The sequence below is a fragment of the Urocitellus parryii genome, chromosome 2 (genome assembly GCF_045843805.1).
Source record: "Urocitellus parryii isolate mUroPar1 chromosome 2, mUroPar1.hap1, whole genome shotgun sequence".
Lineage (NCBI taxonomy): Eukaryota > Metazoa > Chordata > Mammalia > Rodentia > Sciuridae > Urocitellus > Urocitellus parryii.
The window spans coordinates 24048385-24065161 of record NC_135532.1 but is presented as its reverse complement, the minus strand read 5'-3'; the positions used below and the strand labels follow the sequence as shown (position 1 = coordinate 24065161).

The following is a 16777-nucleotide window of genomic DNA, read 5'->3' as shown; positions in this document are numbered from 1 at the left end:
TTTCATTCACCTTTATGTGTATTTATAAAATACTAATTTAAAAAACAAAACCATAAATAATAGAAGATCAAGAGAGGAGAAGAAAGGGAAAACGGGAGGAGAGAGGAAGAGAGGGAAAGGGTAAGTACTAGGGACTGAATTAGAGCAAATTATATTTCATGTTTGTGTAATTATGTCAAAATGAACCCTAATATTATGTATGTATAACTATAATGTACTAATTTTAAAAATAAAAAAAAAGAGAAAGACAAAGAAAACAGGCAAGGTGGCACAAGCCTGTAAGCCCAGCTACGTGAGATGCTAAAACAGAAGGATCACAAGTTTGAGGCCATATGGAAGACATTAGCAAGACCTAGTCTCAAATTAAATTAAAAAGAACTGGGGATTAACTCAGTGATAAAGTACTTGCCCAGCATGTACAAAGCCTTGGGTTCAATACTAAGGTGCTAGGGGAAAAAAAATATACTTAAAAAAAAAAAAAAAACTGTTCGCTTAGTACTACAGTGTGTTCTCCATAGTGTATTAGAAGCTTGATCTAATGTGTGGTGTTATTAAAAAGTGGTGAAACCTTTAAAAGGAAGAACCTAGTAGAGGATGACTTGCTCACTGAGGGTACTGCCCTCAGACGGAATTAAAGTAATTCCCATGGGACCTTGGATTAGTCTCATGATAAGGCTACTATTAAAGAGCAAGATTAGTACCTCTCTGCTCTTTGGCTTCCTGTCTTGCCTTGTGATCTCTCTTTCTCTCAAATGAACTACTGCTTCAATGCCTTCAGCCATATGATACAGCCAAGGGGATCTTCACCTGAGACAGCACCATACTATTAGACATTCGGCCTCCCAAACTGAGGACTAAATAAGCCTCTTTTCTTTATAAAGTACCTAGCCACAGGTATTTTGTTATAGTAATGCAAAACAGAGTAACATACCTAATAAAATAAGATACCAATTTGTTATAACAAAAATACTTCCTAGAACTAAATTCTTCAGAGAAATCATAGGTTTTCCTATATGGTACACTGAAACCATGACATCATCAACACAGATTTTTAGAATACTTTTTTACTCATCCTCAATAAAGAACAGAACATAATATTAAAACACAACCTGAGGGCTGGGATATACCTCAGTTGGTAGAGTGCTTGGCTTGCATGCAAAAGGCTCTGGGTTCTAATCTCCAGCACCACCAAAAAAAAAAAAAAGAAGAAGAAGAAAAAAGAAAAACCCACACAATCTGAGATAATTTCATAGAGCTAACAATACAGTTCAAGTACTTAGTTTTCTAGTAATCAAAATCTGACTAGACCAATCTTTCCCTCTTAAACTCTCATCCTCCTGCTTTGAAACATTTGTTCCTGGGTATGTCAGATAGATTAGACAAATACACAGGAAAAGAAAATACATAGGTAAAATCATACCCACAACCATTTATAGGTAGTTTTATATGCATGACCTTAACAGACCTTTCAGATACGCATGATTATCACTCATTGTAGTGAAGTGTCAGAGAAGAGATTTGAAATCTTAACAGTCTTACCTCAAAGGCTTCAGAAACCACCACAGAACATTCCTCTTAGTTGTTTCTAAACTCCTGACTCACATTTCCAAATGCCTATTACTAAACGTCCCTAACTAGATATGTGACGTGTTTTTTTTGTTTTTTTTTTTTTTTTTTTTGGTGGTGGTGGTGCTGGGGATTGAACCCAGGGCTTTGTGCATGCAAAGCAAGCACTCTACCGACTGAGCTATATCCCCAGCCCCTGTGACTCATACTTCTAACCTAAAAACTCACAATTATATTTACTTCGTTCTCTCCCTCAGCAATCCCCCACCCCCATCAAGTAGTTACATCACCAGATCTCTCAAATGTGCTTCCAATAATTAATTTCCACTGCCCTTAACCAAGTCCTTCACATTTCTCTCTTCAACTGTTTTAAAGATAGCTCCAAATGGTTTTCCCATCTCCATCCTTAGATGGCAAAAAACAAAAAAACTAAATTTTTAAAGCCACTACAGTTTATCTTTTTAAAACATATTTTAATCAAAGCACTTATTACTTTGCCTAGAAAAGCCTTCACATTGTGGCCATAATCTATCATCTGGCACCACTCTCCATAATATAGCCTATTCTCTTGCCACATAGGTAACTAGAGAACAAAACCATGGACAATGCAGAGTCAATCATCTGCATAAATTAGCAGACCTACAGAGAGGAAAAGTAGAAATTTTAAAAACTGCAGTCTTTCTGGCAAACTGACCCTTATGGAAGTTGTCACACCTTTTCACCAAGATAGCCACAGCAATACCTCTAGTAAGAATTTAAAAAGAAAAGAAAAATCCTAATCAACTGAAACCCCACTGTTCCACTGGAGTATATGCAGTACATGGTTTTCAGCTTTAAAAAAAAAAAAAATTAAGATATCCATCATTATTTGGTCTTTTCAATCAGAAAGGAACTACAGTGCAGCAAGATTTCTGGCAAAACAGCTGGTTCTAATAATAATGAACACTATAGGCCTTGTAAGATGAATCTGCCATAAACTTGACAACAAACAAATTGGGCTCCTGTGTAAAACTATTTAGCAGTTTTAAATTTAAATATTTAAAAATTTGAATATTTCCTTTAAAAAAAAAAGTCTTCCAATAAAAGACAGCTTTAGTTTGGAATATATCCCAAGATTACTGCTATATTAATTTTTTCCTACACAATCAAAAGCTGCCAATAAAGAAAGAAATGTTTTGAAAAGTTTTCCATTGTTCTTGTTTTCTCAGAAAAGCAGCTTGGAAGTTAATACTGGAGAGAGAAAATTTTATTTTTAAAACCAGCTTACTTGTCATGTAAGTATCAGCTTAAGATCATCCAAACCCATGGTTCACAGAAAACTGAGGAAAAGGTTAATAGTGAATTATGGAGAAACTGTACAGCAAAGTGCATGCATTCCCAATTCTTTTGCTAGATCCTATAGTAAACTAACCACTGGCCTTTTTTGTTTGTTTCATTTTTCCCTCCTGATTATTAAAGACTTAATTTAAAAATAAAAACAATTTAGAAATATAAAATGAAAGTCTCCCATAACCAACACAATTAACAACTCAGTATGCATTTCTTTAGGTCTTCTTATGTATCTTTTATTCATTGTTTTATTAAAACTTTATAGTTATATATGTAGTTAGGTTCATCCCAACAAATTCATATGTTCATCTTATACATCTTTTAAAACAGCATATTTTGCATACTATTTTGTAACTCCTCCCCCCACCTTCCATTTAGCATTATATCTTAAGTATTTTTTATTATCAGAACAGAAAGCTATAACTTATTCTAACTGCTGTATGGTAACCTACTATATAGATGAGATGACTGTTAAGAGGAATTTCACTGTTCTCAACTTTTCATTACCTCAGATCAGCTGCAATAAAAAAACTTGTATGTATATATTGTATTTCTCTAGGATAAGTTTAAACATGAAATTATGTTAATGGATGTGAATACTTTAAGTTTTAATGAATTATAACCTCTATAGAGGTCAGAGCAGCATAAATTCATATGAAGAATGTATTAGGCTGGGGCTCAGTGATAGAACACAAGTTTAGCATATGCAGCATAGGTTCAACCTTCAGTGCCTTTTTCCCTTATACCCACAAATCACTAAGTAGCAGTAATCTTTTTACTCTTATCCACTTGAGATGTGAAAAAAAAATGCTTGTTTTAATCTAATTTCAACTTTTATACACCTGCTATAGTTCAATGTTGACTATTCTCTAAAGGCCCAAGTGTTAAAAGTCTTAGTCCCCAGGGTGGTGTGGACCTTAAGGTGGTAATAGGGCCTATTAGGACGTCTTTGGGAAAAGAAAGAGAACTTTGACTGAAACTCTTGTGTCTTCCTCTTTCACCTTTGCTTCCTAACTCTTGATGTAAGCCGTCTTGCTCTGTCAAGCACTGCCATCACAGTATGCTGACTTTCCACAGGCCCAGAGACCATGAATCACTGACTGGAACCTCCAAAAGTATAAGCCAAAATAAACCTTTTTTCTTTATAAGCCAATTACCTCAATATTTCATTAATGAAATGAAATGCTAGTGTGATGTTTATTGGTCATTTTATTTCTTCTGTAAATAACCAAAGATTTGTAAAGGGTCATCATCTTTTTAAATGGGGCATTTATCTTTAGCTCCTCAGTGACCTTACTGTTACAATAGTGGCTAACTTGAATAATCTAGCAAAGACTGGATAAACACCTCAGATAATTCTAGTAGGATATGCTGTATTAGAACAAGGAATGTTTACCTTCTATTCTCAATACATTAGAAACAGCATAGACTTTGAAGTAAAACAATTTAAATCCTCAATACCAATATGACTTTGAGAAATTACTTAGCCTTTAAGTGACAGTAATAGTTATAAGTATTAAATGATAGGAATAGTTACATATTTTATGCCTGGCATACAAGAAGAACCCAAATGTTATTTACCTAGTCTTTCTTCAATGAGGGAGGAAAAAAAGGGGCTTACTGGTTGATCAATAAACATTTGTATTTCCAAAGTTTTAATAGATCATATTTTTTTATAACCTCACCCAGTTCGATGGCTTTAAATGCCATGTGTTATTGGTTCAGATATGAGGCTCATTTATGAGACAATGCAAGAAAGCTTAGAAATGAAATGTTAGGGTTATAAGAGATCTAACCTAATCAGTGCACTAAGTCCCTGATAGGGATCAACTGAGTGGTAACTGTAGGCAGGTAGGGTATAGCGAAAGGAGGTGGGACCTGGGGGTGTCCCTTTAAGACTTATTTTTGTCCTTGTTGAGTGGAGCTCTCTCTCCGCTGCTTCTTTTTTTTTTTTTTTTTTTTTTTTTAGTTATACATGGGCACAATATCTTTATTTTGTTTATTTATTTTTATGTGGTGCTGAGGATTGAACCCAGGGTCTCACACATGCAAGGCAGGCGCTCTACCGCTAAGCCACAACCCCAGCTCTCTCTGCTTTTTGATCATGCCATGTCCTGTCCTGGCCTGCTTTCCTCTACCACACCCTTCCACCATGAAGTGCCTTACCTCCAGCCCAGAGGAATGGAGGACTGTGACTCCTGAAACCCTGAGCCCCAAAATAAACTTTTCCTTCTTAATTGTTCTTGTCAGGTCTTTTGGTCACAGCAGCAAAAAAAAGCTGACTAAAACACCATGCAAACACTGACTTGAGTTTCTATCTTTTATTTGCTAAATTCCTCAAGAACTCCAAATGCCTCAAAATCTCCATTTGAATGTCTAATATATCTCAAAAGTAACCTGTTCAAGCTGGGCACAGTGACACACCCCTTTAATTCCAGTGACTTTGGAGGCTAAGGTCAACAACACTGCAAGTTTTAGACCAACCTCACTATTTAGCAAGGCTCTAAGATTCTGTATCAAAAATAAAAACAAATAAAAAGAGCCAGGGATATAGCTCAGCACTAAAGCACCCTAGGTTCAATTCCCAGTACCAAAAAAAAAAAAAAAAAAAGAAAGAAAGAAAAAAGTAACCTGTTCAAAACTACACTCCTGATCTTCTCTCCCATGTCTGCTCTTTCTGTAGCTTTTCCCATCTCAGGTGATGCTAACTCTATCCATCCTTCCACTTCCTTGAAACCCAATAAACTCTTCTGATGATCTATATCCAACATGAAGTTACACTGATTGGTTCTATCTGTAAAAGTATCCAGAATCTGACTAGTTTTAGTACTTACACTGCTATCTCCTGCTAAGCTAGACTACTGCAAACAATTTTCTAAATTCTCTCCTGCCCTCTCTCACCAAAGAACCCTTTTAAAATCTAAGTAAGGCTGGGTGCAGAGGCACATACCAATAATCTCAGCAGCTGAGGAGGCTGAGACAGAGGGATTCCAAGTTCTAAGCCAGCCTCAGCAACAGAGCGAGGCCCTAAGCAACTTAGTGAGAACCTGTCTCTAAATAAAATAAATATTACAAGGGGCAGGGTGGAGGAGCTGGGGATGTGACTTGGTGGTTAAGTGCCCCTGGGCTCAATCCCTGATACCAAAAAAAACAGATTAAAAAACCTAAGTCAGATCAGATCACTTCCTTTGACTGAAAATAAAAGCAGAAGTCTTAACTCTTCCCCCTTCTTCATTCCACATCAAATTGTCTCTAACCTTCTAAATGCGCCAGGTATTCCCCACCTCTAATATCATTGCTCCAGCTATTCCCTCTGCCTAAGATAATCTTTTTCCTCTTAACTAGCTTAGCTCTCTTCCTTCCAGTTTACATTCAAATAGTTCCATCAATGAAGCTCATCCTGATCTCACTATTTATTAATGTACCAACTCAACCTTACTTCTACATCCTCATTGCCTCTTACTCTATCCTATTTCCTTTTTCACAGGACATCATCTTCCAATATACTATAAAATTAATGGAGTTATGTTTATAGTGTCTGCCATACTCACTAAATGTAATGTCTTCGAAGGAAAGATGCTTTAATCTATTTTATTTTGCCTAATACCTAAATAGTAACTAACATACACACCAATTAGTCCAATACTAATTCCTATATGCTAAAAGGATACACAAATACTAGATGTATTAATTTGTCAATATAAAGTAACAGCTCATCAAATATTTTATCATATTCTAATGTGGATCATTAAACTACAAACAGAATATAAAGTATGCTAACATGGAAAAACATATGTGAGAAATGCTACAAAACTCATGTGTGTCCAGACTGAATTCTGTTTCCCCAAAATTCCTACATGAATCTCTAACCACCAATGTGACTGTATTTGGAGATAAGATCTTCAGGAGATAATAAAAGTTAAATGAAGTCATAAGGGTGGGAACCTAATCCAAGAAGCCTGGTGCCCTTATCAGAAGAGGAAGCAGGAAACATAAGCACCCTGCTCTGTGAGCACAACATGAAAGGCCACGTAAAGATAAGATGTAGCTCTGCAAGCCAAGAGAGCCCTCACCAAGAACTCAATTTCCCAGCACCTTGAACAGGGACTTCCATTCTACGAACTAAGAAAGATATTTTGGGCCTGGCTAGGTGGTAGCACATGCCTGTAATCCCAGCAGCTCGGAAGGCTGATGAGGCAAGAATATCTCAAGTTCAAAGCCAGCCTCAGCAACAGCAAGGCACTAAGCAACTCAGTGAGACCCTGTCTCTAAATAAAATACAAAATAGAGCTGAGGATGTGGCACAGTGGTTAAATGCTCCTGAGTTCAATTCCTGGTAACCTCCTCTTCCCTGCCCCGCCCAAAAAAAAAAGGTGTTTTGGTTTGCTTTTGGCAATCATTTATCTTATAAAAGAGTCACTTCAAATGTACTTTCATGAAGAGAAATACATTACCTGGACTTCACCTGGACTTATATTCCCTCCTTGAGTTTTCCTCATAAAACCTATTAAGACCTATTATTATCTTATACATGTATGTTCCCCACAAGATCAATTAGGGCAGAATTCATTTTGTTCACTATTCTCTTCCTTTCACCTAGATTAGAATTTATCACTCTATAAGCACATTAATAAGTGAAATAGATGGTATTATAAAATCTTTGTTATATACTTTGTGTATTATAAAATAAAACTGTTTACACCTAGACCAACTATGCTAATGGAAAATTCTCAATACTTAACTTCTCACAAGTTGATACAGATGTGTGGAATGAAAAGGTTAGTCCTGGCTTAAAGCCAGTTTTGCCACACGTTGTTTCAAAGTTAGTATAATATGGACTTCAAGTTTTGCATGGCACTGCTCTCTTCCACTTGTATAGACGACCACAACTTAATAACCTATATCTTATTTTACTGTTCTTTAACATTTGCTCTCATAAGTTTGAGAAAGAAAGGAAATACAGAGGTTAAACACAGATTTATTATTAACAATATTCAATAACAGTAGCAACTTGGACTGAGACTCACTATGTACCAGGCAATGCCTAATGGCATCTCATGAAATCTCACAGCAACTCTGAAGTAGGTACAATTATTATTTCCACTTGGGGGTGAGGGATTCTGGGAATTGAACCCAAGGGCCTCATACATGCTAAAAACGCATCCTACAACTGAGCTACACCTGCAGCCCCAATCTCCATTTTTTTTTAAGCAGCAAAGAGGTGTTTATTGAGAGCTAGTTTGGTCCTCCACGCACACAGCAACTGGTGACGCTGAGAAGCCCCGAGCCCAGGGTTTGCAGCAGTTTTATACACTCTTTGGGGAAGGCAGGAACTTCACATACATCATAGCATCTCTTAGCAAATCATCACACACCACGGGAAAATCAAACAACAATTCTTAACATTGATTAGCACATTCACTGACAGGAACAAGTTGGGTAAGGGTAATTGGTTGGTAAAAGAGGGGGATTCATTTGAACTGATTGGTTTAAGCCACGAGGGAAGTACGTGCTGAACTACATGGTTTCCCAACATGTTATCAACCACCATAAACTACTGGGAAGGTCTTCTGGCATCCCAGGTATTTTCCCTGTCTCATGCTGATTGGTGGTTGCTAGGGAGTTGCTATGGGTCCTCACCTAGCCTGACTGAGTCAGGGACACCTGGCTCCCCAGATCTCTCCTGTTATTTGTAGATAATCAACTCAGCAGGGTGGGTATGTGCCTAGGAATGCTCTGTGGGTCTTTCCAAGGACAAGGATCACACCCCCTTCCTTGGACAGGCTTTGCTTTAAGGTGGTTTTTCATTCCCCCCTTTGTCTGGAAACTTGGGAACTAATCATGGTTCCCTCAGTTGAGAGTCTATCTGGGCAGGCTTTACATCTTGGTAGAGTAAACATCACCCTCAGGGGACAGTCTTCAACTTCCCAGACTCACTCAAAATTGGCCTCCTAGATCCAACCTGACTTGCTTTACCTATCACACTGTCTATTTATTTCTGGCTTCATTCCCCCCTCCAATTTTAGGAACTCCTTATTGCTGTAAGGAGAAGGGGCGACAGCTCATTCTGGCTACTTCAGAGCTGAGAGGGCATCAAACATGAGGAGGATCCAGGACTTGGGGGACGACATGGGGGATGTGAGTTCCCTTTTAGAATAAGTCAGTCCAAATTCCATTTTTAAAATGAGAAATCTGAAACTTTAGAGTATTCCATCTGAGATATGTCTTTTTCCAAAGCTTCCACTACTAACCAAATTAGAGCTGTAAAAGAACCATATTTTGGTAAAATTAATTTATTGGTTTTCAAATAATGTTTCCAAAACATAAGTACTGACATAACAGATATTTTGGCTACTAAAAACTTTAATATTAAAGTTATTGTGAAAATCTAGCAAGTTGAAAATATTAAAATTTCATCAATAAAATGTCAAGAATCAACAATTCAAGCCAGGCAAAATTTTGCACACCTATAACTCCAGCCTCACAAGAGGCTAAAGCTGGAGGGTAGTAAGTTTGAGACCAGCCTGGGCAATATAGCAAAACCCTATCTCAAAAGAAAGCAAAACAACAACAAAACAAAAGAACAAGTCAGTTGAACACAATTCATATTTCAGCCTCAGAAAACTCTCAAGTACAACAGAATATGAAATGTCAAAAATTAAAGTAAATGCCTTAATTTTTTAAATCAACTATTATTTCATAAACAACAATCCTGAATGCCAGAATATTGCCAGGTCAACAGAAAAGCTAGAGTTAGAAAATGTAATATACCACATACATAAAAAGTAAGTAACAAATAAAGACAGAAAGTTCAAAAAGTACAAAAGTATAGTTCTCTTACAAGGCTGAAACATGATTGCAACTAAGTGTACTATGAAAAAGTCTTTGTGGTTCCATTTTCCAATGCTTGCACAGTTAATAATAAAATTTTCTCACTTCCAGAAATTTAGTTTAAATCTATGTGAAATACTAACAAAACAATTCTGCAAATGTGAAGTACTAAGGCAATCTTCAAAAACTTAAAAGCCTAGATATTAACAAGTTACCCAGTTTGAGTAGAGTGAAGAGTCTTATCCCACTAACATTCCTAATTCCAATACAAATAATAGTTGACCTTTTGGTAAACCAGAAATCTGTATTTCTCTATTAAAGTTTTTATCAATTAACCCAGTTAAAAATCAACATACAAGGAAATTAAAAACACAATTTTACAAATTTTAGCCATCACAATGGTTACAATTATAAGACAGAGAATGCCAAGTTTGAGGGAGAAAGGGAAGCAAGTGAAAATCATCAACTTCTAGAATGAGTGTAAATGTGGTATAATCATTTGAGAAAAGTTACTTGACATCATTTAATAGTGCTGAACCCTATTAGGCACATGAATCCTATTAAGGCCCAGAAATATTCCACTAATAAGTAATCCAAAGAAATGTGTAGACTTGCTCACCAAAATTCATGTAAGAAAATTCCTAATAGACAAAAACTGTAAACAATCTAAATGCTCACCAACAATAAAATAAGAAAATAAAATGTGGTACATTCATTCATACAATGTAACTCTGTTCAGAAAGGAGATTAAAGAGGCTGTTCCTACAAAACAACATGAACGTATCCAACAAGCATTTGTTGAAAGCAGCTCACTTATGACTACATACTATATTATTCCACTGACAGAAAGTTCAAAAAGTACAAAATTAGTCTGTAATGCTAAAAATTGGTATAGTAGTTACCTTTGGGAAAGGGTAGTGAGAGGACAAAGAACAGAACTTTGAGGGATACTGATTAAGTTCCATTTCTTGATCTCATTGCTACTTATATGGTACATGTTGTCTTATGAAAATCCTAAGAATTTATCTAGGTGTGTGCTCTGGTTTTATTATGACCCCTACAGTTCACATATTGGAAACTTATTCTGCAATGTAACAGTATTGGAAAGTAGAGCCTAGTAAGAGATGATTAGGTCAAGTGGGCTGTTCCCTCATAAACAGATTAATGTCCTCATCTTGGGAGTGGGCTGGTTATTTCAAGAGTGGATTTGTTACAACAATGAGTTCAGTCAGCCTGCTCTCTTGCCCTTCCACTTTCTGCCATGGGATGACACACACAAGGACTTCATCAATGCTAGTACCTGGGCATCCCAGCCTCAAGAATAGTGAAAAATAAATTGTCTTTATAAATTACTTGAGTCTGTGGTATTCGGTTATAGTAACACAAAACATACTAAGAAAACTGGCAAGGAAAGTGGAGCTGTTGCTATAACAACTACCTGAAAATGTGGAAGCAGCTCTGGAACTGGATAATGGGTAGAGAGAGGCTGGAATAGATTTGAAATGAATTCTGGAAGTAGCCTGTACTACTGTGAACAGAACGTTAGGGCCAATTTTGGTGAGGGCTCAAAAGAAATTAGCTGTAGGAAAACTCTGAGACTTCTTAAAAGTTATTTAAGAAGTTATGCTAAGAATGCTCATGGAAATATAGATAGCAAAGGCAAATCTGATGAGATCTGGGCTAGAAATGAAGAACACAGTATTGAAAACTGGACGAGAGGCCCTCCAGTTACAAATTCAGGTCCTCCAAATTCACAAAGAATTTGGCTGAACTGTGTCCATGCCTGAGATCTTTATGGAAGCAGTTTTAGAACAATGAACTAGGATATCAACAAAATATTGAAATAGCTACATGACTACTTTTAACTATACACAGTAAAATACAAGAGAAAAGAAATTACATAAAGATAGAATTATAATTAAAAGAGAAACAGAACAAGATTTAGAAAATTCATAGCCTAATCAAGTTAAAGAATCTAAAGAGACATTTAGGAATACAAACGAAGAATGTGGCCAAGCTACCCTTTGCAAAGATTAGTACAGATAAAGAGAAGGGGTTACAAAGATGACGACAGAATGACCCTATTATGGTTTACATATTAAGTGTCCCCCAAAAACCATGTGTGAGACAATGCAAGATGGTTTAGAGGAGAAATTTTAGGGTTATGAGAGTCTTAACCCAATCAGTGAATTAATCTCCTCATGGGTGGTAACTGAGGGCAGGTAGGCTATGGCTAAAGGAAGTGGGTCCCTGGGAACATGCCTTTGTGGTATTTATTTGCATCTGAGAGTAGAGTCTCTCTCTGCTTCCTGATCATGATGTGAGCTGCTTCCTTTCACCAAGATGTTCTATCTCACCTCCAGCCACGAGGAGCTGGCTGCGTATGGACCAAGATGTCTGAAACTGTATGCCCTGAAATAAACTTTTCCTCCTTTACAATTGTCTGGTCAAATCTTTTAGTCAGAGGAGTGAGAAAACTACAACAGATCCCAAAAGCATTTCAAAGATCTCTGGAGCTTCCTCTCTCATCAAAGGCCCAGAGCTCTAAGGCAGAATGGTTTAGGGAACCTGGCCAGTGCAGCACCCTCCATAGGCTTGCTAACCTGAGTCACCTCAAGACTCTACTCCCAGCTCCCAGTAGTTCCTGCTCAAGCAAGCCCAGGTGCAGCTCATCTCTCCAGAATGTATAGGCTGTAAACCTTGGTGGTATCTATGTAGTACTATGTGTATATAAGGACACAGAGTGCAAGAGGAGTGGAGACATGGTGGTCTCCCCTAGAAAGGATGTTCCTAACAGCCTGGGGGCCCTGACAGAGTCTTGGGTGGAGTCAGAGCCATCAGCAACCACCACTAGGACAACACCTAGTGAAGCAGCCCCAAAATCACAAAACCATAAGGCCACCAGCATGCAACTGAGACACTGGCAGGCAAGAGACTCCAACTGAGGAAAACTACTAGAATGACTGAGTACAGCAAAGCCATGGGGGTGGGGCTTCTTGAAAGCTCAATCCCCATTCCAAGATGGAGTCAAAAGAGATTATTCTCCAGTTTTAAGACTTAATGTTGTCGGGAGTGGCAGTACACACCCATAATCTCAACAGCTCAGGAGGCTGAAGCAAAAGATGACAAGTTCAAAGCCAGCGTCATCAATTTGGCGAGACCCTAAGTAACTTAGCAAGACCTTATCTCAAAATGAAATATAAAAAGGGATGAGGATTAAGCACCCCTGGATTCAATCCTTGGTACCAAAAAGAAAAAGATTTAATGTTGTTTTCCTTGTTAGGTTATGGACTTACTTGCAACCAGATACCACTTTCTTCTTGCCTATTTCTCCCTTTTGAAATGAGAGTGTCTATCCTATGTTGTCCTACCACTGTTTTCTAAGTACATAATTTGTTAATTTCACAGGTTTAGGGCTGGAGAAGAATTCACCTCAGAATTCATGCACTGAGTGTCACCTATATCTGATTTAGATAAGACTCCAGACTTGGAACTTTTAAGTTGATGCTAGAATGAGTTAAGACGTTGGGGACTATTGACATGAAATGAATGCACTGTGCAGTGGAAGGATGTGAACCTGTAGGAGATCAGGGGCAGAATTCTATGGTTTGAATGTGTCACTTAAAGTTCATGTGTTGGAAGGTGGGCTCCAATAAGACATGGTTAGGTGACAAGCGCTCTGGTCTCATGAATGAATTAATGTTGTTACTGAGGAACTGGATTAGTTATCAGGAATAGAACTGTTACAAAAACAAGTTTCGGCACACTCTTGCCCTTTTTGCCATAAAATTATGCAGCCTGGTGGCCTTCACCAGATGCCAGCATCTTCATATTGGATTCCAGAACAGTGAAAAATAAGTTCCTTTTCTTTATAAATTACCCATTCTATGATAGTCTCTTACAGCAACACAAAATGGCCCAAGACACTATTTTATACAGGTACCTCAAAGCCAAAACACACATACCTGAACATACAAGAGAGCCAGGAGACCAAACAAAACATTTCTGCAAGCACATCCAGCTTATTAGAGCAGATCTGCTATGACCACTCAGCTGAAGAAATACTGAAAATATCGACTTGTCTTAGTGGTGCTATAAGATCAGATCAGCAACTAAAAGAATTTTACTCTCCTAATAGCACTGCTTGTTAGAATGTGTTGTCTATGTTAATTGCCTCGTAAGTGAAGCCTACCTCAAAAAATATAGTGTGAGAATACAGTAAATGGTAGCAAGTACACTATAAAGTGAACAAGTGAAAAATTCAAAATGGCCACTAACTTTACTTGCCATTCACTGATAAGAAGCAATTTTATCTCATCCAGAAGTTACAACCTAGGTATTATTGAGATACCAAGAAACCTAACACAGAAAAGAGGAGCATCAACCAATCAAGTTAAATGCCACAGAATCCAAATATATAAACCAGGTATTTAATCAGATAACTGTTAAATGACTAAGTATTAATTTTAAAATGCCTTTTTCCCATTAACTGTCTATCCTCAAGACCCTATATTAACTCAATTAACTTCCTTTTCTAAGATACGAAATGGTCACCGAATATACCTTCAGCTCCTATCTTCACCTGTTTATATCCTATCTGATCTTTTATGTCTTTTATGTGGTAATAAGAAAACCCCAGAAATATCACCAGCATTTTTTTAAAGTGCATCTTTCTGTGGACAGATACTGTTCAGTTTCAATGCTTATCAAACATTTCTCATAATCTCAACCACAACTCAGTCGTCCAGGAAAATTTTACCTTGAAAATGCAAAGTTGCTGCTCAAAAGTGATTAAAATTCCAGCAATAAAGTAGCCATTTCATAAGATATCTGAAGTTACAAATTTTTTAGCCTATCAATCTCACCAAATACACCTTCATTAAAGTCAAATCCATCATATGGAGAGACATGATCTTTAAAATCATGAAAGATGCTTATTAAATAATCCTCACAGAATATATCATATAAAATTAACTTAAAAGTTTTTTTAAAAAAAAAAAAAGAAATTTTTTTCTGCTGCCCAAGTTAAACTGCCATCAAGTTATTTCAAGATCTAAATGCTGTTCAGAATCCAAGAATATAGGTCTCCCGTTTGGCTTAGAAATGCTCAATATACAAAAAAATAAAAAAAGAAAAATTAGCACCTCTCTTCTCTTTCACCCAAGCAATGGCACACATGCAAAAGCTGTGCAAAGAGGTCTCTCAAGGCACAAGGACGTGAGTTTGCTTGATGCAAAGTTGTGGAAAACAGGATCCTTACTAACGCTCAGTTAACTTATTATAGCTTTCAGGAAAACTACTGAAATACGGGTCTCGTGAAATTCCTAAACTCCCGACAAAGGCTACTGTTCGCTCCCTCTTCATCCTTAGAAAGCATTTCTTGCCTGGAAAACCCTTCTCCCGCAAGCCTTCTACGAACTTTTTCTGTCCTTTCGACCCATTTAAGCAAGCCTTAAACCAGCCTCTCCCCACTACCCGGTACACACACCTCCCTCCCACTACCCGGTATACACACACACACACGCACTCACTCTAGGGAACCTCGACAACAAGGGAGACAGCACTCGGCACTGGCAAGCAAAACACATGTGCTTGCAAACCCAGCCCCTTTCCACACCCCCCGGAAACGACACCCCCTTTCTCACACTCGCACGCCACAGCCCATCCCCCTTCATCCCCGCCCCCACTCACAGCACCCCAGTCCACCCACCCACGTTCCCAGGAACCTTGCCTCCCCTGGCTCCCGGGCTCGCCGTAGGCAGTGGGGAGGGGAAGCAGGAAGGAGGAAGGAGGGCTCAGGCCTGGCCTAGGCCTCGCAGACGCCCCGAGAGGTGAGGGGGGGAACCGCAGGCCGGGCTCGGTTCCCCTCGGCAGCAGGGCCTCGTCCGGCCCTAGGCCTTCCCGGCGCCGCCGCCCGGAGGTGCAGGTGGCCCTGCCGCCCGGATATACTCACTTGCCAGCCGCGCTCCATCGAGTCCCCCGCCGCTGCCTCCTCCGCCAGCCGTAGCTCCGGTCCCCGGGCCCCCGAGATCCGGCTTCTTGGGCCCCGGGGGCGGGCCGGCTCCCCCGCCCGGGACGGCTCCAGGGGGAAAGCCGGCCACCGGCGCGCCCGCCAGAGCCAGGGGGACGCTGTTGCTATGGAGGCCGAGGCTCGGGGCAGCCCCGGCGGCCGGGTCCTCATGCAGGAACTGACACTCCTCCCCGTAGAAGCAAGTCTTATCCTTGGCGTAGTAGCGGCAGTACTTCAGCTTCACTCCCGCCGCCGCCCCGCCGGGGACACCCCCGACCCCCGGCGGGGCCACCACCGCCACTGCCGCCGCCAGCGAGGAGGAGGAAGGGGAGGCGGCGGCCGAGGGGGGCGGGAGGCCGCCGCCACTGTTCATGGCAACGCCGCAGCCTCGTCTTCCGCCGCCGCCCGAGGAGCCGCCGCCGCTACCATAGACGGGGGAGGGAAGGAAGACGCTGCCGGTGCCAGATAAAAGCCTGGGCGGGTGGGTCTGTCCCGCTGCGGGAGCCGGAGCCGCCCGGGGAGAGGGGGGAGGGGAGAGGGAGGGAGGAGGGGGTAGGAAGGAGGGGAAGGGAGGGGGAGAGTTGGGATTCTCTCTCACTCACTCTCTCGTTCTCTTTTCTTAAAGGGGCCGCGCGGGACGACGGGGTGGGCGCGCGGACCCAGACGGGGACTTCGAGAGCGCGGGCTGGGGAAGAGGGTGCCGCGGTGGCGAGCAGCTGAGGCGGGCGAAGGGGCCGGTTTATTTTTAAATTCTGCCTGGGCTCGCTTTCTGGCACTCAGGTTCCTCAGAGTTGTTTATTCCATTTTCCTCTTCCTGAGACGGCCGTCGCTCCTGCGCGTGCGCGCGGAGGCGCGGTGGCTTGTGGGTAGCGGGAGCGCGAGGGGAAGCCTGGCCCGGCGCCGGGCCCCCCGGGGCATCCGCGAGCTGGCGGCAGTTGGACGCGCGGTCCTCGGCGGCGTTCCTGGATGCCTCTTGGGTGCTCAAATTCTCACGAGACCGATAACTTCCTTTTCCGTATATCTCCTACTAATATAGTCAGG

At 40.2% G+C, this 16777-nt stretch overlaps 1 protein-coding gene across 7 annotated transcripts in view; it reads right to left on the bottom strand.

The window, feature by feature from the left end:
- Pan3 (poly(A) specific ribonuclease subunit PAN3) overlaps positions 1-16259 on the bottom strand; it is a 134077-nt gene extending 117818 nt beyond the window's left edge. For all 7 annotated transcript variants that reach the window (XR_013343257.1, XM_026388357.2, XM_026388360.2 and 4 more), the window contains exon 1: positions 15680-16259. Coding sequence is in view for 6 of the 7 variants with exons in the window: in XM_026388357.2 (XP_026244142.1) it covers positions 15680-16109 (430 nt within the window). In the remaining variant the exon portion in view is untranslated. The remainder of the gene's footprint in view (positions 1-15679) is intronic.
- Positions 16260-16777: the final 518 nt, after the last annotated feature.